This window comes from Aedes albopictus, chromosome 3 (genome assembly GCF_035046485.1).
Source record: "Aedes albopictus strain Foshan chromosome 3, AalbF5, whole genome shotgun sequence".
Taxonomy (NCBI): domain Eukaryota; kingdom Metazoa; phylum Arthropoda; class Insecta; order Diptera; family Culicidae; genus Aedes; species Aedes albopictus.
This window is the reverse complement of record NC_085138.1, coordinates 305,527,446-305,553,608: the sequence shown is the minus strand read 5'-3', so window position 1 is coordinate 305,553,608 and position 26,163 is coordinate 305,527,446. Positions and strand designations below refer to the sequence as shown.

The window sequence follows — 26,163 nt, the reverse complement described above, 5'->3', positions numbered from 1 at the left end:
CCAACTACTTGGGACGATGAAGTCAACTATCTTGGAGTACTGTTCGACAAGAAGCCGAAGTTCAACAGACAAGTGAACTATGTCGCTGAAAAGGTTGATCGGTCTACCAAAGCGCTGTACTCCCTGCTGAATCGACGGTCGAAGCTGCACATTGAGAACAAGCTGCTGGTGTTCAAAAGTGCGTCATAGGACCAATGATCACCTATGCATCGACGGTTTGGGGAAACTGTGATACTAGTTTTAAGATAATCTGAGATCTAGAGTTTTTTTGCACTCTTTTCCCTAAAATAGCCGAACGTAGCTAGTAATTTCTGTTCTTTTTCTCGTATAATTAATTTGAATTATCAATGTACTATCGTTAAAAATCTAATGTACGATGCTTCCCCTTTTGTATTATTGCAGATCAAACAACAAGCGGAAACCATCCTCCTGTTTGTGCTCAACTCGCGCTCATTCTTACTCGATCGATGGAACGATCTTTTGGACATCATAGTCCCGGTGCTACCGTTCCTGCAAACAGCAGGCATAGTGAAATCGCAATCGACGCTTTCGCGAGCAATATTCGCTCTGTTGCATCCAGACTCTCAACTTTCTGCCACAGACCTTATGCGAGGAAACCTACGATATCTTTTCCAGGACGATGCCGATATTCGCGAAGAAGCCCTAACCCGAGTGCTGTTTCTCATGAGCGTGGCCCCGAATGCACACCAATACTCGCCCAACATAGAGCACATCCGGGACACGTTGTCCAACGCCATTTGTTTGACAAAGTCCCGGTACGACGTTGCCAAGCACCTTTCCTCGGATGTGTTCGAAGTGAGTGCCGTCAGGCCGCTGTTGGATACTCTGGTGCAGGAAAGTTCTGATCCCGGGATTCGGCGAAGCGCTCTGGTTCAACTGAATGCTATGGCCGAGGATCCCGTCCTGTGCGAGATCATTCACAAAGCCAACGGATGGGCGTTTGTGCTGCAGGTGCTGGACAATGCCTTGCGCGAGCAGCACTTCCTCGACTACCCGGATAGTGCGGTGCCAGCAGTAGGGATTCTGACGAAGCTTTGTTTCGCCATTCCGGAATTTCGGAGGTTTTTGGCGGATGATGTCAATGTGTACTATTTGATTGTGCGAGCATTGTTGAGTTTTCATCATTTGCCAATTTTTAAACCGGATTGCTGTTCGTTGCTGTTTCTGTTACTGTTTAGCGAATATACTTTGGGAAGTGGGAAAACCATTTCACTTCCGGCAGTTTGTCAGCATTATAAAGTCCCGTTTCTTTGCGAGTACCACTGGAAGTACAGTCCGTTCAATGAGTTGAGCTACTTGGAAGAGATTTTCGTGGACGTAGCAAGAGATGATCAACAAATAGCTATGGAAGGTAATACCATTCTACGGTTTAGTAGACCATGTGGGATAGAGTGTGCAACTTCTCGATTGCAACAAGTAGATGTGGACGAGTCAGGAGATATGAATCATACTGCGGAGACCATGGCCTATTTGGAGAGTTATCGCCAGGTCGCTTGGCAGTTCTTGCGGCTGTCGTTCGCAAGTCAATGGTTCGATGCTTTTGAAAATGTTATGATAAACGCCAAACGATCGCGCCAAACTCTCAATTCCAGCAAAGATGAAATCCAGCTTGTGGATTACAACGTACTTCCACCTCATTTGGTGTCCCCGAAGCAGAATGATGACGAAGATGGAGTGATCGTACTGGACGATGGCTCTCTGGAATTTGATCGAGCTCTTCACCTCACCAAGCAGGACTTGAACATGATTCGGACGTCTCAAACGGAGGAAATTTTTCGCAACAGTTTGAAGGCTATAGCGTCAGCGACTTCCCACGCTGAAGTATCTATTGGGCTGTCGGGGCTCGAAAGCAACCTGATATTGCCAATGAAGGAGCAAATATTACACAATTCTATTGTAAAACATCTGAAAAAGTTTATTCTGACTCCACCCAACACTCCAGCCGATGAACAGTTGCTCATCGATGTGTTCAGTCTACTGGGAGATCTGATCCAAATCGGTTACGAGAACGTTTTGGTGTGGATTGTGACACTTTTATTTGAGCAAACCAGCATTTTCATTCAACTGCTCAAATCGGAAACGTGTTCTGAGGAACTGTTCATGAAGAACGTAGACTTTATCCAAATAGTTTTGCAAGCAGCTCTTGCTTGTGAAAATCCAAACGTGACGAGTCTGCTTATCAACGAAGAAGGTTTTCAGATGAAGGTGAAAAAAGAGCACAATTTCAACTTGTTAAATCGACTTCTGGAAATTATAACGAATCGTCTGGACAGCGATCTACAAAAGTGCCACATTGGAAATGTCCTTTCATTGATCAGTTTAGCAAGGGTGATCGCACTCAGTGAATTGATCGAATTTGAGAACAAATTTCTCAACCACCTCGTCAACAAGTTGTGTTCGTATATTGCCCGTATCGGAATGCTCACCTACTCAGGGTCAACGATAATCAAAAATTGCCTGATGGTAATGTCGTTGCTGCTGGATCGAATGCGAGAAGTTCATCTAAAATCCAAACACTTCAAGGTGATCGCCTCGCAGTGCAGCCACACGAGTATACTGATTCGATCGTGTGCCTGGAACGTACTCGCAAAGATTGCCAAATTTCTGTCGGGCTCGCATTCGATCATCAAGGAGTGTGTCTATCTGCCCGGTGGAATGCACGCGTGCTGTATAAAAACAATTCTGGACCCGGAGGAAGCTAGTTTGGTCAAAGAGGCTGCAGCTGGACTGCTGATAAATCTACTATCGCACAAGGGGGACAAAGGCGAACCCCTGCACAAGTATGTAACACCGTGTGACAAAGTGTCCGCCAACGTGAAGGATGCAGACGCCACAGAAACACTTTTCACGGTGTTACGGAAGCACAGATTTTTCGAGCATTCTTTGGAGTCACTGCAAAACTTCGTCACACGCGACGAAATGGAAGTGGGAGAATTCGAAGGTATTCAGATGGTGACCTGTGACGTGGTCAAAAGTTACAGCATGATCTTTTCCTGTTTGATCGACTTGGCGCCGGGGTTGATCGACCATCTGCTCGAGAAGTGCTGCTTGCAGCGTTTGATGAAGTAAGTTGAACTCCCAATATACTGTGTTGGGTCATAGTTGCTCAAGACACTTATTTTTTCAATTGAACATGCAGAATCTTAGACATTTTCCGGACTAAAATGTCTCACTTTTTTTTCAGTTGCGTTTCCAACGTTCCTCTGCACCCGGGAAAATCGGCACTTCTAATGGTATCGGAAGTGTGTAATCTGTTGTTGCGGTGCCTCCCATACAAGGAGGAAGAAATCTGCGAGCTGATATCACCCTATCAAGCGGTTATCGGTGGGATAATTTATCTGTTGAATGAAGATTTGTATGAAAACTACGATGAACGCGTACTGCGTGAGGTCACCGGTAACATTATGCAGCTGCTGAATGCGATGGTTGTGAATAAGATTGGCAATCAGCTTATAACGGGTGTACTGTCGGAGTTGAAACTGGAACCCTTGATGAGATTGATAATCCGCGGAATATCCAATCATAAACAAAAAGGTGAGTTTTGTTGTACACAATTTTAATTATTATAGACACGGACGTTCAAACATTCAAATCAAATATTGACATTTCTAAATTGAACTTGGACCTACATCTCTTTTTAAACACCTTTTCCTATTACAGAACACCAAATAGCATGCCTTCGGTTTCTCACTTTGCTGATGCTATCATCGGAAACTAACACTACCTCGGTTTGCGATTTCCAATCCTTCCTAAATCTCATGGAAACAACTCCTTTCCATCAGCCAGCATGTGTTCCAACGGAAACCTCAAAATCCGCCCAGAAGTTGCGCTGCTTGTCCGATAACTTCTGTCTCGATGACGAAGACGATCGAGAAAATCAGGATCCCAACGGATTACGAAAACGCCTAACAATATCCTCGAAACAGAACGAAACGCAAACCATTCTAACTGGCAGCGAATGCATGTTCGCAGCATTGATGGAGCAGTTTCGGATTGCATGTTTGAAGGACAAACCGGAGAATGGCGCACTTGTGTCCACTCTGCAGAAACGTACTCTTTTCTCAGCAATTCAGGTCATGTTGCGCCAATCGGAAAGGGCAAGGAAGGTAGCCCGAACGAGTAAGTTCCTGGAAATGGTGCTCGATCGCTTAGAGGCCATGTACAGTGGAATTGGCATCAATTATCAGACCTTTGTGAAGAAATACGGCGAAGGGCGAAAAGCTCCGGTCGTGGAAGAGCTTACCTTCATCGCGGGAATTTTGTCGGCGTGGTTCATCCAGGACATTCTGGTCCACCAGGCCAACATCAACTACATATGTCGGCTATTGCTGCAATACTGGCCGTGGATCAGCAGCAACCGTGAACTGGAGATAGCCTTCATGAAAGCGTTAGTGTGCCTTACCGAAAATTCGATTGTGGTTTGTAAAAGCCTTTGCATACCTCATGCCGCTCATCCCCACTCCATATTGAAGCTTACGATAGCCTCAGTTACTGCCGAAACGGGTAAGGTAAAGGGACCTAAAGCGGAATTGACCTTGCTGCGGCTCTACTTGAGGGTTCTTATGAACTGTTGTTCCTGCCATGAAGGCCGCATCATGATCACCAAGTTCAACGTGCTGGACAATGTGAGCAAATTGCATCCGGTGGTTACGAAATTGCAGAAACCGTGGATCACGGTTACCAAGCTGTGGGTGGAGTTCTGGGAACTCTACAGCCGTCACAACGATGTCAGCGATGTCAAGTAAGTTCTTAAGTTTTGTAGTTGAAACGCCTTTTCGACGCATTTTTCAGGGTTGAAAAAAATATAAATGAATTTTGAAAACGTTTTTTTTTTTTCAAAACTGTGTCAAACCTAAAAAGTTGAAGCACGCTCGATAGAAAGGCAGAAGGCAAAAAAAAAACAAGCGCAGGTTGTACTCAATCTGTATTATTATTACCTATTTTTCCATTTTGCTTTTCACAGACATCTCACGGTTTTGGGGGCGCTCATTCGTAAGTCCACGCCCGAGTTGCGACGCTTCTCGCTAGAGATAATGCGCAACATGTCGTTTGTCAACAACAACCGCCCGGCCTTGCTCGCTTCCCAGGACTACATGTACGCACTGAAAGACGTCCTCGATGGCACGGATTCGACCGAGCAGCTACTTGTGGTAAGTTCTATTTGGAAAATGATTGCCAACAATTTCAAAGGCAAAGCTGCCATTAAGAGTAGTCCCATACCGAGGCGATTGAACGCTTTGCTCAGACAGCGGTCTCTGCTGGACCGGTGCGAAGATGATGATCTCTTCAATGTGCTTACAATAGTGGTAAATCTCTTGAATGCATAACAACTAGTTTTTAGGATCGATTTAGATTTTATTAACGCTTCTCGTTACAAAATAATACAACTGTACAGTTAAATGAATTCTGAAAAAATGGCTTGTGAAAATTTGCGAAAGAACTATCCTATGTCTTGAGTTAACCTCGAATGATGCTGTAGACAACGAACAGCACTGCCATGAAAATATTTATGGTGAAAATGGCGCCTTTATTCGGATCCACAGTCGTAGTGCTGATGCCTGCACTTGTGCAATCTTCGATGTTCTCAAACAGTCGAATGTAGTTCTGCACTGCATGTCCCAGTTCTGCGTGTTGTGGGGAGACCAAACCCAGTGCCGAATCCTCGAACAATAAATTCTTAACTCCACCGAAGATGTTGTACATTCGGAAGTCGGGATCATTTTGCAAGTAGATATCCAACGAGCTAAGTGCGTTGATGATTCCAGCCGTCTTGGACGACTGACGTCGGACCACAATTTCACCATCGACGATTGTTGTAAGATAGCAATCTTCGTCCACCTGGAATCCTGGGTAGGCAGCGAGTGATCCATTTCGACAAAGAACTCGATAGTCGTTCGGATTAATGTTCAAAACCCGGGCATGTTCTGCCAAGTTCTGAACTTCAACAATTGCCACTTCACCCTGTTGAACCAGACAATTCAGCGCTCCACGGGTACCGTAGAAGGGGTTATTGACGTTAGCAGCACAGTTGATATTCCTTTCGATGGTCACTTCGACTTCGGCTTTGCCTTGAACCTCCTGCGGTTGATCTTCCAGCTCATCGGGCAGAGCAGTTGAATCTTCTGTTCCATCATCGCTGTCACCGTCTCTGGATGCCAGTGGGACTGGATCTTGTGGCCGAACCGGGACGTGGCACAACGAGCAAAGCGATTCAGGGTTTTCTCCTCGAGGATCATGCAAACTATCGCGAGATCCAGGCGCACACGATTCGCTGAAGAAATCTCCCAACAAACGTCCATAGTCACATTCGTGCTGATCGAAAATGCCACGAGTTTTACCAACGTTTATGAACGAAATCGAAGCTGGAATAATTCAGAAAGTAAGGCATTAGCGATATACATCGAAATCTGTAGAATTTGTATTTATAGAAAAGTAAAGGTAAAAACTTATGATTTGTAGGGGCGCTAGGTGGCGCAAACGTTGTTGCTGCGAAGATTACATATGACAATCGAGGTTCAAGAGTCAAATTTCAAGTAATATAATTATGCTTTTCTGATATCTTAACCTTGGTTTGATCCTGAAATTACTCCCAGTATTCCACTCAGCGGTCTTCCTATGGTCTTTTCAAGTATTCTTCTATGGATTTCTCCAGGAATTCCTTCTAGGATTCTTTCAAAAGTTTCTCCCGGTATTCCCAAAAAAAACCTCCCGTAATGGGACACGTTCGGTGTAGTACTAGATTTGTAGTAATGAAGTGAATTTTAGTATGGTGAGAAGTTCAATTCTCCGTTTCTGCAATAAAATGGTGCAAAAAGCGTGGGTGTTATTATTCCTTGGCTAATTTGATGCTGTATGAGCAAAACTTTGGATAACTGTGTTGTTTATGTTGCAAGAAATGCAGAAAACAACAACACTGTTGCCCAAAGTTTTGCTCAAACAGCATCAAATTAGTCAAAGAATCATAATACCCACGCTTTTTGCACCATTTCATTGCAGAAACGGAGAATTGACCTTCTCACCATACTAAAATTCAGCTCATCACTACAAATCTAGTACTTCGCCGATCTGTCCTATTCTTTCAAAATTTCCTCTTAAATTTCTTCATAGTTTTTTTTTTTCTAAAATTTTGTTACGTTTGTAAATTGTTGTGAACATTTCGTCTGTTTATTTTGTATGTGATACTGTTTTTTGTAATCTGTTCCTGCCTTTAATGCGCTTTTGTAGCGCTCCAGCCATTTGAGTAGCGATCCAGTACAAAATACGCAACCCTTCCCCTAACACAGACATCAAACGACAGATGGTCTTGTGTTGTTGCCCGAATCAGAATGCCCCCTTAGGATAAGAAATTCATAAATAAAACAAAAGCTATGTAAGTAACTAATGCTGCAAACAAAAGGCAACCCGCCAGAAAAAAATACGATTACCGGATTGACTGATGAATCAAGAACAATAATGAAACCTCGTCAACCTGGATTGGACTTCGTTATTCATTTGGATAACAGGGCAAGATTTATGTTCTGTGTTGCAAGTTCTTAGTTTGTAGTATAGATAGTAGAGTAAACATAGATCTGCGGACATCACTGAGTGAAATGTTTCAAGCGTGCGAATAGCATTTTTCAGGAGTGCGACTGTTGAATATGACGTCATGCGACCCATTGCTGTTGTTGGAATCGTGACGTCATGCTCGTTTGGATACAAATTTTGACAGTTCGTTTGGATACAACGGATTCATCATCGACGGATCTATGTTTACTCTACTATCTATAGTTTGTAGGTATTGTGTTTTATGCATTTGTAATGTTCCATTTTATGTCGTTTTCGTTTTTGCGGTGGAGCTACACCGGTGTAGCACTTTTGCACCGAAAATGTTCGTTTTTGATTTTCGTGGTACACCGGTGCAGCACTTATTCTGTTCCGCGCATGATAGTGTAGCACTCAAAAAATCGGGAGTGTAACTGGTGCACACCGTCTCTACCAATCAGTGTTTGCAAAATTGTCAATATTTTGGTGTTTATACACGCACACCAATGCAACTGCACTGAAAATGTTCGTTTATTCAGCAAAAAGTGTACCGTATTACCCCGCTAATACGACACCGACTGTTGTCGTATAACCGGGGTAAACTTTTAATTCGACAAACTGGTCACCCTACACCACCATGCTCATTGAAATTTGGCAACTCTATTTTTATTTATGTTTTGATTTCCGGATTTGTTATGAAATATAATTTCATCAAATATTGCGGTGGCGCGAATGAAAAGCTCGTTCTTTCTACGATTGTTGCCATCCTCAGTTCATTCCGGTTGGTCTCCAGGCGATTTGGGTGTTGAATAGCACTAACTCATTGATTGATTGATTTGTCTTTATTAGAGAGACTTTCAGCCCTTGGCTGGTTCGAGGCAGCACTATCAGTAGGTCGGCTCTAGAGGCACGTTCTCCTCCATTCGGGAAATTTGTGCCATAAATTTACAGTGTACATCGCTGTGACATTTGAACACTTTTTAATTCGACATGTGTCGTATAAGCGGGGTACGAATTAAAAAGTGTCGTATTAAAACGTGTCGAACCAGAGGGGTAAGGGTAAGAGGGTAAGAGGGTAGCACGAAGCGGTGTAGCACCGCCGCAAAAACGAAAACGACATTAGTTTTTGTATCTAAGTGCCAAAACGTGGAGCCCGATAAGGAAACTAAAATGAGCATTTTTTGTAGGGTTCTGCTAGTAGTTGTCCCTAATATGTCGCCCAACGTGGGACACGATGCAGTTGTTGAACACTACAAAACTTTTCTGTTACAATAGGACAGATCGGTGAAGTACTAGATTTGTAGTAATGAGCTGAATTTTAGTATGGTGAGAAGGTCAATTCTCCGTTTCTGCAAAGAAATGGTGCAAAAAGCGTGGGTATTATGATTCCTTGCCTAATTTGATGCTGTTTGAGCAAATCTTTGGGCAACAGTGTTGTTGTTTTCTCCATTTCTTGCAACATAAACAACATAATGATGATCAACCTGGGCTTGTTAAGGGAATATTTGTAAGTAAAAAGAAAATCGGGTTAAGTACTGTTTCTTAGAATTCCACTAAGAATTTGCATCCTTTGACAGATACGTATTTCGACCTCAACTGTAAGGTCGTCCTCAGTGTCTTGTCAAGTGTCGAGTCAAGTTCAAGACACTGAAGACGATCTTACAGTTGAGGTCGAAATACGTATCTGTCAAAGGATGCAAATTCTTAGTGGAATTCAAAGGAACAGTACTTAACCCGATTTTCTTTTTACATAAACAACATAGTTATCCAAAGTTTTGCTTAAACAGCATCAAATTAGGCAAGGAATCATAATACCCACGCTTTTTGCACCATTTCTTTGCAGAAACGGATAATAGGACGCAATCAGTGAAGTACTAGATTGAAAGTAGTGAGCTGGATTTTTGTATGGTGAGATGATCAGTTCTCCATTTCTGCAATGAAATGGTGCAAACAGCATGGGTTATGTGGTTTCTTGCCTAATTTAATGCTGTTTGAGCAAAAATTTGGGTACCGTCGATGGGGGTGACAATGGGTCTGGGGGGTGAGAATGGGTCAAAACGGAGAAACATAAAATTTGAAATAGCTCATTAACTATCGCCAATTTATATTGAAAACTTTATATGATTTCAAACAGAAGATGTTTTCACACGTCATGATGCAGAATAAGATGTTTAGCAATAATCGTTTTTTGTTAAAGTTGTGGCTAAACTTATATGATGAAACTACTAGTAAATCACTCTCAAAAAATTTCTCCTTCGTAATGTTTCACACAAGTACCTAACCATAAATGTTCTTATAAGAGATTAGCTGTAGGTATTACCTGGTTGAGGCAACGAAAAAAGTGGGCTGTCAATGCACTTTTTATTTAAAAATTCAATATTTTCGACCCTATGTCTAAATATTAAGAATGGGGGTGAGATTGGGTCAAGCAAGTTATCGAGTGCACATAACCTTAAATAAAAATTTAACTTGTTATCCAGTCCCCATTTGACGTTAAAGTGGTGCCATGTTTACCGTATCTTCATAAAAGCACTTTTTTTTCGAAAATATGTTGAAGGAGTGTCAAGCGAGTGTGTTCATACGTTTATTGTCTAAAATCATTTATAACAATGTATCCATGCGTTTGGACAGCTCCTCTGATCATCAGCTACTCTTTAGTGTACTGCAATATCGTAAGCTCACAAAGTAGACTTGACAGCGTTTTTCTTCTCCACTCATTTTTAAATTTTAAGGAAATATCGTGAAACTACCAGATGGTAGTGGCATTCAGGAAATACCGGTTCCATAAAACCGGTAACATGACACAATATCGGAAGACGAACGAACGTCGAATTTTTTTTTTTTTTAATAAATTTTTCAATGCACCTCTCCCTCAATGTAATACCCCCCGCCCCTCCTCTCATGGAGGTTGAAACTTTGAAAAAGGATGATTATCGTGGCTAAAAATACTAATACAACATACAAACCTTATTTTATTAAATTTCAACCATGTTTTCGATTGTGTTAGCCCTTTTAGGTGGATTAATCATCTTTTAAAAATACCTATGTTTTTATTCGTCATGGTTACATTGTATTTTAAGTAGGTTTACTAGATATGATCAATAAAATTTACTTGTATTGTTAGTTAGGCGACTTCGAATACTTTGACCCATTCTCACCCCCTCTAAGGGGTGAGATTGGGTCAATTTTCAATCATTTGTAGTTTAGTAGACAATGCATATAATGTGATACTTTCTTGCTAAACTATCATTACTATATAGAAGAGTATGCATACCAAATAAAAAGTTATTCCGACTTCAACTGCATTCGCTATTTAACAAACAATCTTTGAGTATCCTTTTTTGACCCATTCTCACCCCCAACGACGGTAACTGTGTTGTTGAAGTTGCAAGAAATAAATTATACAACAACACAGTTATCCAAACTTTTGCTCAAATAGCATCAAATTAGTCAAGAAATCATATAACCCGCGCTGTTTGTACCATTTCATTACAGAAATGGAGAACTGATCATCTCACCATACAAAAATCCAGCTCACTACTTTCAATCTAGTTCTTCACTGATTGCGTCCTATTGACCTTCTCACCATACTAAAATTCAGCTCATTACTACAAATCTAGTACTACACCAAACGTGCCCCATTTCTTTGAACATGTCTTCTGGGTTTCCGTCATGGATTCCTCCACATATGCCATATGCCATTCCTCGTGCCACATTCCATCTGGCATTCCTCCTCTTCAGAGATTCCTTCCGGTATTTTTTCATTCATTTTAGCCGGGATTCTTTCAGGGATTTTCCGGCATTTTCGCAAGATTCTTTCAGCATTATCGCCTGGAATTGCTTTCGGAATTCTCTCCGGGATTTCTCTTTTGAGACTTTCCGGGTTTCCTTCAGGGATTGTCCATAATTTTGTCAAGGATTTGTCCAGGATTATTTTTTAGAATCGTTTTAGAATCGGCACTCCTTCAAGGTTTTCTTCAGTAATTCCTTCCGGGTTCTTCCACGGATTATTCCCAAGATTCCATAAGAGATTCATCCAGGATTGTTCCTGGAGTTTTCTCTGGACACCTTCTGTGATCTATTTAGAATAAATTTCTTGATATCTCCCGGGAATCCTTTATTGATTTTCAGCGGGTTTTCTTTAGAATTTCCTTCCGAGATTCGTTCAGAGATTTTTTCAAAGATTCTTCCCGGGATTTCTTCAGCGATTCCTCCCGGAATTCCTACGACATTCTTTCATTGATTTCTTCCGGCATTTTCTCTTTAGATTAATTTAGGGAGTTCTTTGGGGATTTATCCTGGATCTTTTTCAGGGAATTCTTTAGACTTTAGGGACTGACTTCTCCCGAGATTATTTTAAGGATTTCGTACATTTTTTCGGTATTCTTTTAACGATTTTCCTTAAGATTCCTTCAGGATTCTTTCCGGGATCCCGTCATTGATCATTTCCGTGTTTTCATTAGGGATTTCTTTTGGGATTTTATTAAGGCTTCCTCCAGAATTATGTCAAGGATTTTTTTTTTCTGAAATTCCGCGAGAAATTCCACCTGGGATTCATTCATTGATGCGATTGAAGTTTTTCGGGAGTTGTATAGGGATTCCTCGCGGAATCTCTTCAGGAAATTCTTCCAGGATTTTTCCAGGGATATTATCTGATATTCCTACAGGGTTATTTTTATTTCATTTTTTGGCGTAACGGCCCAACTGTGACAAATCATGCTTCACCAAGGATTCCTTCATAAATTTCTCTTGGGATGTCTTTATTGATTTCCCCAGGATTACTTTCAGGATGTTGTCCCTTTATTAATTCTTTCCGTGTTTTCAATAGGGATTTATTTTGGGATTCCTCCAGGATTATGCCGATGATTCTTTCTCGAAGAAGTTCCACTCGGAATTAATTTATTGAAACTTTTCGGTATTCCTCCCGGGAATTTTTTAGTAATTCCTGCGGTCGTAATTTTCAGTATTCCATTAGGACTCTTCTTCTTTTGTTGGCGTAACGTCTCGAATAGGTCAAAGCCTGCTTCTCAGCTTATGAGCTCTTTCATAGTTATTAACTGAGTGCTTCTTCTGCCAATGACCATTTTGCATGCGTATATCGTGTAGCAGACACGGAGATACTCTTTACCCAAAGAAGTCAAACAAAATTCCATTACGAAAAAAATCTGGACCGCCTGGGAATCCTTCCGGTATTTTCTTTTTAAATTTCGGTAGGAATCCCTTCAGGATTTCTTCACCGGGTTCTCTCGGGATTCCTTCCTACACATCTTCTGAGATTACTTCGAGGTTTTCATCTGAGATTCTTTTAAGGATTCTTCCAGGGCTCATCTTCAGATTTTTCGGGATTACTTCAGGGTTATTTCATGGATTCCGTCCAAGATCGGGGTTCTTTTTAGGGTTCCCTCTGGGATTCTTCCAGCGTTTTCTTCCGGGAATTTTCAGGATTTCTCCCTGAATCCTTTGTGATATTTCTACTGAGACTGGTCGCGTTCAGATAAGTTTCTCGGGATCCTGTGAGGATTATTCCGTGAGAGAAAGTCTTTGATAGTGTAACGAGCCATGCATTAAAACATGCTACAAGGGGCAGGAGAAGTTGGATTCTTCCGTACGAAAAGATCCTGCATTTTGCCTCCAAATCTAGCACAATACGCAGTTTATGTGTACCTTCAACAAATACTCATTATTTGAACAATGACTGTCAAAAGGCCATTGGTGACATTGGCGAATTTCCTGTGTTCATAATCGCGTCAAACAGTGAACTGCGTTTTGGAGGTGGGCATAGTGAACACCCTCGGAGGTTCAAAAAGAGCATCCGTGTTTAATACTTCCCAAGTGATAATTAATCATTCAAAATTGGTAAAGTTATTTTAGGTATGCTGATTCTTGCAGTGTCAAAGTAATAATTCAAGCATGTAGCTTCATTTTTCATAATAAGCAACTTACCGATTCCGCCAAATTCCGGAATGCAGGCTTTGGCATTTCGCAGATTCTCAAATCGGGTGAAACGACTTTCAGCTCGCACCAACACTACAACCGATGAGTACTTCTCCTTTTCGGTTTCCTGGAACATCGCTGCCGTCAGGTTGAACGGGCTAGAAAGAAGAGAAAAAAAAGCATGATATTCCGAACGCTGGACAACTAGTTTTCCTACTCACTGTCTAGCAAGGTATCCGAAGTTCGAATCAATTCCGGTGAAATCTGCTCGGTTGTTGGAAATTTCATTCAAACAGGACATCCGGCTGGTAGTGGGATCAACGCATTCGATAGTGGGGAAAATTCCTGTCGTTAAGGCAGCCGTCCTCAAAACTTCGCATTTGTCTTTCTCCTCCGGTGACGTGGTACACCAGCGAGATGTGGTTTGGCAAAGATCCGATGGAATCGGCAGCTGACGGTACGGACGCAGGTAGTCGATCGGCGCTTGAATCGATCCAACCGAAACAGCGGTGCGACTGTCTTGAGTGATGATTTCCTGGATAGCTTGTTCCCAGTTCGAGTTGGAGGTAGGTCGCAGCCAACGGTCAATTCGGGCGGAGATTTCGATGGCTCGATTGGCCGTCGACAAGATCACCGGCCATGGTTGTGTCAACCACGAGCATGGGTTACTGTTTCCGGTTATCGCTTCAATGGTTCCATTCGGGCACAAGAAGCCATAGTCGTTAACAATGTCATTGTTGGCGTCGAAGAATTCGATTGCGTCCTGCTGGGATACGTAGGTGACATCGCCTCCGGAACGTAGGCATTGCAACGCTGCTCGGTGACTGGATGTTGTCGAGGTGTCGTACGTGCATTGGTTGGCATTCTGGCACAATTCGCAGAGATTCGGATATTTGGATTCTACGTGGAATGATCGAAAAATCAGTTGTAATGTCCTAGAGGTTTTCATCTGTACGTATACTTACTCAAGTTGGCATCCTCCTGCGGTACGTTGGACCACTTGCCCGGTCGACAGGCGGACTGGAAGAAGCTCGACAGCGCAGCCGTTTCAATTTCCGCTGCATTTTCCAAATCCGCACAGTAAGCCGGAACGACCAATCGTTCAAAGTGCTTCAGAAACCTTTCGCTCCACCGCTGCTGGCGTCCATAGTGCAATCCCGGATGGCAGAACTTCTTATTACGCAGACCGTCTACTCCACCTTGATGCTGCGAAGAGACCACAACTACTGAGCGGAAGTCAACGACTTCCCGGGTGCGATCATTGTGTCGAAGTTCCTTCACAACGGTGATGCCATCCCAAGCGAGCGTTGCCAACTGTAGCATACTTTCCGCGCTGAACACTCCCATGTCGGCTGTGCCATTACGAATTCGCTGGGCGCACTCGATGCTGTATCATGGAAGTTAGGGCGAACAATATATTAATCATGCTTTAGATAATTTTGTTTGTGCTGTTGAGCAAACTGTTCGACTCATACCTGTCCTGAACTGTGACGCATACCACTTCCGGATTGCCCCTTTGTAGTTGTAGACATTGTTCGGAGAACTTGGTGCTAGCACATATTCTATCTGCAATAAAAAGCCATATACATGCGGATAGGTATTATTCGTAGGGCGAAGTATGTTGCGCTAGGGTGGGTCACACTGTAATGCAGTCAGGTCCATTTCTACGCGAGAAAAGTAATTTTCCTGTTTGAAATTTTCATTTGATTTGTCCAAGATATTCTATTTTTTCTGTTATTATTCTTTAGTAATCTCCTCGGAATAACTGTCATAAATAGGGCATTTCAAGTAGTTTTTAAACGTTTTTTTTTCAACTCTTCCGTTGATTACTCTACAAATATTACTTACAACAGACTATAATCACTTGTCTATTGTCAGCGAATACCAGGCTGTTTTTCGTGAGATACAGTGGTTTTTTGATTTTCAATCACTACTCGCTAAATTCATGCTCAATTTTACCTCGGCAGGGGTCCTATTTTGGGCACTTTTCTGCTCAACTCAACTAATTCTGAACCAATTGACACAATTTTTGGAACGCAATGAGATATGTACGTATAGTATCTAGCCGTGTACAAAATTTCTAGTCGATTGGTTTGGAATTGATTGAGTGACTGAGTTATAGCGAAGAGTGCCCAAAATACCAACCGCTGCCCAAGTGGTTCGCTACCCTATTTGTGTCGTTTTTCATCACGCTTTTTATAAAACATAGCGAAATCGGCGAAATCAACATAAAATAGCAGATACAGAGGCGTGACTACGTTTATTTGCGTGGGTAGGGGTAGGCGGGGCAATATGGACACCCTAAGGTTTTTTCCAATTTTACCTGGCAAGATGTCAAAAAAGTTTAGTTTTTTGATACATGTATCCTTTTAAAGTCTATTTAGCATCTATTGCATAAGAATGCTCACGAAGAAAAATGGTTTATCCACTTCAAAAAATGTTATGAAAAATGTTAGTTTTTCATGACCGTCTTCAAGCATACGGGGCAGAATGGACACCCCCATGGGGCATTATGGACACCATGAGACTTTTACGAATTTCGTACATTATTTACACCTGCAAAGTAATTTCATTACAAAACAACTATTATGGATGAATAATACGCCGAAGCAGTTCATTTTTGTTCAGTTAATTTAAATTCAGGCTGTTTTGGATAAAGCTTCGTTTTTGTCGGCATGTACAGCTGTGCCTAGAACAACTATTTTCCACTGCTGTCGTTTTTTGACCAATTTGTTTCACCCTATGTCTACTATAATGAACATTTAACCGAAAATATACTGAAATCGAAGAATTTGGTTGGTTTGTGATTTAGGTTATACTTTTCCCTTGCCGCTTCTTTCAAAAAGGTGAGTGTCCATTTTGCCCCAGCAGCAGAAGATATTTCCAAACTTGATTTTTGATATAATAAAGAAGTAAATATAAACATGTTAAGCATGTACATACAGCAAAACTACTTGCATGTGTTCTAGAAATATCAGGTTTTAATCGACCTGCAATAAATTAATCACTAAACCTTATTTTAGATGGTGTGAAAATTATAATTTCCATGCACAAAAAACGGAGGACGCAACTTTTTCGTGTAAAATCAAGTTTAATTTTAATTTCGAATGTTTCTTTCCTGAAACTACGTTTTAGACAAATGGACTATATTCTCCATTCATTAAAAGTTCAAAAAAGTTCGCATATTTCAAAATATTGAGGGTGTCCATTCTGCCTCGGGTGTCCATAATGCCCCGCCTACCCCTATACCTATAGGCACGGTGCTTCATTTACCGTTATTATCAAAAAAAATATACCATCAAAACCTGAAACGCCATTCTCTTTCTTTATCAGTCCTACACCTCTGGACAAATTTAAAAAAAATCGTTAGACGAAATTTTGAGTTACGCCCTTTTAAAGGGCCTAACCCCTAAAAAATCAGAGTTTCTATAGAAAAACATCATATTTCATAACGGAAACATGCTTCTGCCAACAAAATTTGAAACGCCATTCTCTTTCTTTATCATTCCTACACCTCTGGATACATTTTTAAAGTAATCGTTAGACGAAATTTTGAATTACGCCCTTTTAAAGGGCCTAACCCCTAAAAAATCAGGGTCTCTATAGAAAAATTATTTTAAAAATTTGTTCAGAAGTGTAGGAATGATAAAGAAAGAAAATGGCGTTTCAGGTTTTGATGGCAGAAGCATACTTCTGTTATGAAATATGACGTTTTTCTATAGAAACCTCGATTTTTAGGGGTTAGGCCCTTTAAAAGGGCGTAGCTCAAAATTTCTTCTAACGATTTTTTTTTAATTTGTCCAGAGGTGTATGAATGATAAAGAAAGAGAATGGCGTTTCAAATTTTGTTGGCAGAAGCATGCTTCCGTTATGAAATATGATGTTTTTCTATAGAAACCCTGATTTTTTAGGGGTTAGGCCCTTTAAAAGGGCGTAATTCAAAATTTCGTCTAACGATTTTTTTAAAAATTTGTCCAGAGGTGTAGGAATGATAAAGAAAGAGAATGGCGTTTCAGGTTTTGATGGTATATTTTTTTTGATAATAACGGTAAATGAAGCACCGTGATAGGACAAGTGTGTGGAATCAGCTCAGGGAAATTTTTGTAGATATATTTAAGCTACATCAAGTCTCTCAAATTCACTATTCAAAATTTTGGTTTCCAATTTTATTTTATTTTTTTTTCAAAACGGATCCTGATAATACTTTTTTTAATTTTTCTACTGTTTTTTTCCTGTGGATTCATTTCATTCTTTGGAAGAATACGAACAAAAAAACAACATCGTTAAAGTCTTGACGAAATCCACAAAAAACTTTTAATGAATTGTACAATAAAATCCATGAATGATTTTTTTTTTCAGGTTCCAAGAAATCACAGAGTGCTCAGAATGGTTTCTGTTGAACACTCGAGGTATAATGTCCAGTTGATTTTTGTGGAGCAATTATTCTTACAAATTCTGGAAAAAGTGCTATTATAATTTCTGGAGTATTCCCTGTTGAAATCTCTACAAAACTTTCGATAAAATTCATGAGGCAAAAAGGTGCCTTGGTTTCCTTAAGTAAAGTCATGGTGGAAATCGTGGAGAAATTCCTGATAAATTCCCAAGAATAACTTATGAAGAAATGTCTGAGGTAGTTCTCGTAGAAGTTGTTTCAAATGTTTTTAATCATTGAAAAAATGCTTGGTTTGTAGCATTTCTAAACGAATTTTTATGGAAGAAACTTTATCTTATCCCCATTTTTTACGGAATCTTAGCTGAACGCTATATTTCTTGGCTTCTTGAGAGTATTTTTATTGTTTTCCTAGATTCCAAGAAAATATCGCACTATGTACCTAAGAACACGTACGGTTAAACAAAAATAAGAAGAAGACCGACGAATGTCATCGATGTATCAAATGATGGATTAGTTGTCAAGCTTTACAGGAAAAATATAGAAACTGAGCCAAAACTACTTTAAGTATTTATTACAACGTGTGCCAATGATAGGAACCATGTACTAGCTATGGACACATTTGTTAATTTGGGTTCCACTTCGCACTATTTACATGCATTTCTTATGGGATTAGCCATAACTGGTACACTATGGTGAAATAGATGTTTCAAGGAAGCAGAAAAGTTAAGAAAAATTATTTATTTCTATCAAAGTTTGAGCAAATTGTGAAAATTGAATGACTGCAACCATCTTTTGTGAACATGATCTGTTGTTCACATTTTTTTCTTGCTGATTTTCATCATTAAAGGTTGAAATCAACTATGGTGAATTTGAGGTACTATAACTGGTACACTAAGCCTAGTGGGGAAATTCAGATTAGAAATATCATGAAAAAATATCCGTGGAATTTCTGCAGGGGTTTTTGAAAAAACAACCCTGAACCCGGTTTTTTTTTGAATCCTTAGAGCAGTGGCTGTTCGGGCCCGTATGAAGTTGATCATCAATATTAACTTCTTTTCTCGATCAGCCTAGATAGCTGTGTAGTGTCGGTAGCGATTGTCTCAATTGGCTAAGAATAACACTACGGACCGCCTGTTCCGGTGGTAAGAGTCCGCCAACAGGTGACCCCTAATTCATGGTGTGATGCGGCTTCATGCTTACCGTGCCTAGGAATGAATGGCTAGGAAGGTCTAATAAAAACCTAACCGTAAACGGAGCCTGTGGAGTACCAGGGCGCCCTCCACAGTATGTTGCCCTTACTGCGCTAACCGGAGCAATGGTGCAGTGGACCTTGTGATTCTCCGAGACAATCGGCTGCCCTTCTTTAGTCTCACTTGAGGCTAAATGAAGACGGAATTATGAAGATGTTGTTAATTAGTTTAAATTTTCACCTATATGGTTTCGCATTATGCGATTTCCACAGTGTATTCTGTGTATCCTCGCCTTTGGCGTTTTTTCTGGTTTTGTTGCTGATGTTCTTTGTTGTGCTGTTGTTGCGAAGAGTTTAATCTTGTCTAGTTTGGGTAGTGGCTACGGTTAGGATAGCTCAGATCAATCTTCAGCATAAAAGAACAGCAACAATCAATCTTTGCAGACTTATGCAAAATGGTTCGGCCCAAGTGGCTTTGGTCCAAGAACCTTACTTCCGTAAGGGGAATTTCTATCTAGGAAACCTTGTGAACCCGGTGTTTGCTACTTTCAGTAAACATGAAATGGAAAACTCACGTATCATGCCTCGAGCCTGTGTGCTTGTCAACAACGCAATAGTTGCTACACTCATCTCTGAACTAACTACTAGAAATGTATGTGCTATTACAATTGATGTATCTGTTGGAAACCTCAACAGGAATTACGTCTATTGTTCGGTTTATTTATCGCATGATGAACCATCCCATACGGATGCTTTCAAACAAGTCATCGCATACTGCACTTCAAAAGGCCTTCCGCTAATTGGGTTTTTAAATTTTGTAAAATGTATTGATGTTGTGATTTTATACGAAAGAGCACCTTGTTCTGAGCCTCTATGATTTTTTTCAGATTTTTAGAAGTTAATTTTGGTACCTAAAATCAATTTCAAAGAGATTTTTTGAAATCACCTTTTGACAGCTGGGCAACTGCTTGACAGCTGCGCCCAGTACAATACGCAACGAGGGGTGATTCGACAAATTGCTCCCATACAAACTTCAAATTGATTTTTAAATAGGTTCCCGGGTACCGAAAATCATGAAAATTTGGATTTCTGCTCAGTTTGGAATGCAGATTCAGAATATGCAGTTATCTCAACACCGGTTAAGAAGCCAATTGTTGGCAGTGATGCTAATGCTCGCCATATCATCTGGGGCAGCTCAGGCATTAACTTGAGAGGCTCCAGTTTGATGGAGTACTTAAGTAATACAGATCTTGCATTACTTAACATAGGCAACCACCCAACCTTCATGGTATCTGCTAGAGAGGAAGTGTTAGACATAACGCTTTGCTCTAGTAGAATTAGTCACGATCTGACCAATGAATTAACTACATCGGTTGTTTTCCTACTCTCCGCTTCGACCGCTAGCTTCTATGCGCGAAAAATCGCTAAAAGTAAATCGCAAAAATATTGTATGGCGAATACCATCTAAAGGCAAATTCTTCAAAGTGGAACACATTAAAAAAATATTTGGTAGTGGTTGTGCACAATGGTGACCGCTATTAAGCCTACCAAATATTTTTTCGGGAAAAGCTTTGTATTTCAAGTAATTCAAGTGTAGATGCATTTCGCCATACAAAATTAAATTGATTCACTCCTGCTGATCAACTGTGGCTGCGCGCAAAGCGGGTAGTCCATTGGCATGTGTCAGATGAAGAATCTTTATCTGCCCGGATAAAAAATTACCATTCATTACATGGTAAATATTATTAACAAATAACTGGTTTTATTGTTCACAATAAAACACATAGTAGATATATTGTTACTTTTTACAATAGAAATCAAGCAAAAGTACCTGAAAAGTTCTCATGGACTTTTTATTAAAAAAGAGTTTATTTCTCAATTACACTTAAAAACAATTTGTAACAAATAAATAACAATAAGTATTATTGTTGCTTGGATCATGTTTGTATAATCAAATACAAAATCACTTGACATATTTTTTATAGTTTTCGTTTTAAATTTGAGTACAGTAGATGTTTCGGTTATCGAATGTTATTCGCTAAAACTGACAGACGTCAAGCCGTGTTGGCAAAGGAAGCTCTCAATGAATAACTGAGGAAGTACTTATAGAAAACTAGCTGAAAAGCAGGTTTAGCCAAGTGAGGATGTTAAGACAAGAAAAAGATGAACAATGATTTTTCTAATGTTTTCCAATAAATTAAAGGAATCTAGTAAATAGTAAACTACCTTTGATAACAATACAAATACAATTAGTTTAATGGGGTCAGTTGAACCGATGTTAAAATAAACATGCAATAATATTTGTTGTTATGTAAACAGATTTCGCCTTTGGAAAACCCAAGAATTCATATTTCTCGGTAACATTTTTCTCCAGCATTTACAGATACTAATGGCCACATGAATTGTGAACGATTTATGGTATGGATCATACGACCTGAGGTCTGACTTGTGATATTTGGCAGTTATTTGAAAAGATTGAAGATAGATCTTATCAACAGCTGCCAAGCAATACATACCAGACAGACATCAGAGTGTTTGATTCTTATCATAAAATGTGCATATCATTCTGGCGGACGTTAGTGCTTGTAAATGCTGGATATAAATGTTAGCGGGAAATATAAATTCTATGGATTTTCAAAACGAAAACTGCTTACAAATAACAACAAATATTATTGTATTTTTATTGTAACAACGATTCATTTGACGCCATTCAATTAATTGTATTTGTATTGTAAGAACAATGAAAAAACATTAAGATATATTGTTATCTTTTGAAAATTGCCCTAAAAATGTCTCATAAAAACACAATACATTCTATTGTTTTTCACGAAAAAGTGTATGAAAATTTTCTCAAAATTTTATGGTTAAGATACATAACGACCACCATTTTTTATTGTAAAAGTGCCATTTACCATTCGCCGAATGGTATAGAACAATAGGGGTGATGGTGAGTGTGTTGTGTAAATTACAATACGTTTAATGGTGAATATTTTTCGAAAAAATGGTGTTGTAACAATAAAATTTATCGTATTTTTATGATACTTTTTATCAGGGTGACCATCGCTACATCTTTTTTGAACATTTAAATGTTACTTCGCAAACATTGCGTTTCAGGAATCCCCGGTCAACAAACTGGGATCTTTTTACTGATTTGGTTGCGGCCAAATTTCATGGATACTCACCATCCATTGACACTCCAAGTGATTTAAATAATGCCGTTGATATTACAACGACCTTCATCATGGAAGCTTTTGAAGAAGCATGCCCTCTACGGTCTGTGAAGATCACAAGAGGAACCCCTTGGTGGAACTCTGATCCGGCGAAACTCAGGAAACAATGTAGAAAGAGTTGAAACAGACGACGATCTGCTGGATCAGAGGCTTTCAGGTCGGCTTGCAAGGCCTACAGGAAAGCTCTCCGTTCTGCTGAACGATCCGGCTGGAAAAACCTTTGTACAAATAAATAAAAAAAAGAAAATCGCGTTAAGTACTGTTCCTTTTAATTCCACTAAGAATTTGCATCCTTTGACAGATACGTATTTCGACCTCAACTGTAAGGTCGTCTTCAGTGTCTTGTACTTGACTCGACTACAAGACACTGAAGACGACCTTACAGTTGAGGTCGAAATACGTATCTGTCAAAGGATGCAAATTCTTAGTGGAATTAAAAGGAACAGTACTTAACGCGATTTTCTTTTTATTTACAGACTAGCTGTCCCGGCAAACTTTGTATTGCCAAGCTGTGGTGGTTTGACAACTGTTGGGTTCATTTCAGCACGGCACTCTAGATCGTTTTTATTACGATCGTGTTGATTTTCCTCCCAGTTCATAAAAAATCATTAGTTCATAAATTTTCTTACTTTTTCAGCTGATTTTCGTAACTTTTATTGCTTATAAACACTGCCACCATGAATACGAATCAAACCATGCAAGAGTCATCCTGATCGGTTCAGCCGTTCGTGAGTTTTGTTGCCTCAAAGGGTTTTCAAACTCATTTTTATATATATAGATAGATAGATAGATATTCCCCTAACAAGCCCAGGTTAAAAGAAAATCAACACTTTGTACAAATGTTTCCAGTTTGAGTGAAGTCAGTCGGTTAAACAAAATCCTTGCGAAATCTAAGGATTTCCGAGTGAACGAACTTTGTTTGCCAAATGGCGATCTGACTTCCTCTGATGAGGAAGTTCTGGAATGCTTATTCAGCACACACTTCCCTGGATGGATGTGTGGATATTACATCTTCGGATGAACCTGATGTCTTTTTTTTTGTAGTTACGATTCCCTGCCTTCGTCTCGGAGTATTGAAACTATAAAATCGATTGAGTGAACACTTGATAGCTTTGCTCCTTTCAAATCTCCTGGTGCAGATGGGATTTTTGAGTTTCTATTTCATTATTAATAGCCTGAATTACCAGAAACGTTTTGAAAAAGAAATTCGAATAACGTCTTATAAAATAAGAATCGTAAGAACCGTCTTATAAAATTTGAGAATATTCGTTCAAAATTGATCATATCAAAACAAATCTTGGAAAGAAAAACCTCATCTCAAAGAAAAACATTCATCTCATTCTGAACATCACGAATTTCCAAAAATCATATGTCACATTGTGCCTAATTGGGTTTTTAAATTTTGAAAAATGTATCGATTTTTTGATTTTATACGAAAGAGCACCTTTTTCTGAGCAACTATGATTTTTTTCAGATTTTTAGAACTTTATTTTGGCACCTTAACCCTTCAGCGCGCGCGCTGTTGTAAAAAGTACAACACTACCAAAAATCCTCGCTCGTCGTATACAGCGCGAGCGCGGTGCAGTTTCGGTTGCTTGATGGCGCGCGTCCTGAAAGGTTAAATCAATTTCAAAGAGATTTTTAGAAATCACCTTTTGACAGCTGGGCAACTGTTTGACAGCTTCGCCCAGTACAAACTGCGACGAGGGGTTATTCGACAAATCGCTCCCATACATACTTCAAATTGATTTTTAAATAGGTTACCGGGCACCAAAATTCATGAAAATTTGGATTTTTGATATGCAGATTCAGAATATCGAATTATCTCAACACCGTTAAAGAAGCCAATTAGCGATCAACATCAAACGATTCCGTGGAAAGTAAGCACTATAATCCATAAAATTCTTATCACTACTTCATTTTTGAAATTGAAATATAAAAAAAACGTTAAGACTTTTCCTACTAGGGTGACAAAGGGTATTATCGGCAAGTTTGTTCTCTTCATCATGGGGGGTTTTTTGTGGGCCGAATTGCCTAAAATTTGGGCACATAACTCAGCTGGGTTGGGAAGGATTTGAGGCAAATTTTGAGATCAACAGGTTTCAAAAAACCCCTTATGACGAAGAGAACAAAACTGTCGAAAATACGTAAATTCCCCTATATCAAGATTTAGTGTTGAAATGTCCATTCATTCGTGTATTAAGCAGTTTTCAAGATTCGTCCCTTCGATGCGGTTTTTGCCCCATCGTTCAAAGCCGTGGGAACGGAAAGGGTTACATTTGGTCAAGTTCTTATTTTCTGAAGTGCCCAATAAGCATTAATATATAAAAACGGTCGTAATGACTCACCCTAACATAGCATAGGTGTGGGGTCAAACAATAACCAAGTGTATCTTATCTTATCGCCAACGTATAAAATTCGAAAGAAGTCCACTGCTGCAACGCGATGATTCCACACGACAGTTATTTATTCTGGCATGTTTTCGTGTGAACCGATCAAGCCACAGAAAGTTTGAACGGTAATAAGGGCGTTATCATCACCGCAACGATGGATTCGGTTGAGCACTTGTCCATTCCGTTTCCCGGTCTTATCGAGCATATATGAAGCATTTGATATGCTAGCCGCTTGTTCGAAATTAATCACGAAGTTAGCTGGATATTTTGTACAGAATTATGTAATCTTGCATATAGCATTTTTCTTCGATGAGACATTGCATTTATCTTCTACAACGGCAGATCACATGGTGTATCGGTGATGTTCAATATTCAAATTCAAGCCTCACGCGCCACTTCACCGACTTTTTTTTTTTCAAGTGGACCGCACCCTATTCTTGCACATCATGCTTGATTCCACACTTACCGACTAGCTGACCGTTAACTGCACTCAAAACGCATAGTCCAAAAAGCACTAGCACTCCCGCACTGATTGTCCTTGCCATGCTGCCTTCCGCTGTAGATTACAAGTTCTATTCAATCAATCTTATCCACCTTCAACTGACTTTTTTCGCGCACTTCATTCGATCATTCTTTTGAAATGGTCCTTCCAAAACGCTACGCCAAACTGAACTGGCAGTTTCGGCTCTAATGCAGCAAACAGTCGACTCCGCTTGCTATCTGATAAGGCGGCAACCCGGTAAGGTAGATTAGATAACAGGAACGCGTATTAGTATTAACCGTAGAGAGGGGGAAAATTGTCAGAACGTTTAGATATTGACATAACTGCATTTAACATACGATTTTTGTATTATTAGAAACTAGACAATGTTGACCATAATATCAGAGAAGAGAAGGGCATCTCAGAACAAACCGAACACACGAAAAGTGATAAATTTTAGGCGTGAAAAGTCGACTCGATTTATTTTGTTTCTACCCATTTCGTTTCCATCGTGTATAAACGTCAAAACAACTGCATGGCTCAAAGTGTATTGATTATTTCAGGTATAATCAAAATTAATGAACTGATGACGTCATATCGATGATAAATTATCTTATTCTTCGAAATTTTGTTTCATTGAGAGCATATCAATTGTTGTTTCGACCACTATTGCAATAATATGGTGCACGTACCAAAGATGTTTTTGCAATTGCAGGCTGTTATAAAGCATAATAATGGTGTTTTAACAATTATTCTTGATTATCATAACGGTTTCATACATATTTCCATCACTATTGCATCGCGTACCCTATTTACGGTTTCAGGAGATAAGCAACTTTGACTGTGTCCCCGAAATACATTCTTGTTAAACACATTTTTTTTGCGAATCAGTTTTTGAGTTGGTGTACCTGCCTCCGAAGTACTTTGCTTTTTCGTGTCAACACGGTTGAAATTTTCCGTGTAAAAAGTGTGGCTTCAACCGCTAGGTGTCGCGACCAACA

At 39.8% G+C, this 26,163-nt stretch overlaps 3 protein-coding genes across 3 annotated transcripts in view; 1 reads left to right on the top strand and 2 right to left on the bottom strand.

Annotated features, from left to right (window-relative positions):
• Window positions 1-5,425, top strand: part of LOC109413065 (protein rotatin homolog) — a 59,856-nt gene extending 54,431 nt beyond the window's left edge. Inside the window, exons 6-9 of the mRNA XM_029857421.2 lie at window positions 403-3,086; window positions 3,206-3,555; window positions 3,682-4,762; window positions 4,985-5,425. Coding sequence (XP_029713281.2) covers window positions 403-3,086; window positions 3,206-3,555; window positions 3,682-4,762; window positions 4,985-5,348 — 4,479 coding nt within the window. The 3' untranslated portion in view covers window positions 5,349-5,425. The remainder of the gene's footprint in view (window positions 1-402; window positions 3,087-3,205; window positions 3,556-3,681; window positions 4,763-4,984) is intronic.
• LOC134284091 (uncharacterized) overlaps window positions 1-26,163 on the bottom strand; it is a 225,861-nt gene that overhangs the window by 165,125 nt on the left and 34,573 nt on the right. The window lies entirely within an intron of this gene.
• LOC115267434 (transferrin) lies at window positions 5,356-25,370 on the bottom strand. The gene is made up of 6 exons (XM_029874428.2): window positions 25,148-25,370; window positions 14,952-15,042; window positions 14,442-14,863; window positions 13,698-14,376; window positions 13,486-13,634; window positions 5,356-6,383 (listed from the first exon to the last, which is right to left on the bottom strand). Exons 1-6 carry the CDS (start codon window positions 25,224-25,226, stop codon window positions 5,479-5,481), a joined length of 2,325 nt encoding a protein of 774 aa, XP_029730288.2. The 5' UTR covers window positions 25,227-25,370; the 3' UTR covers window positions 5,356-5,478.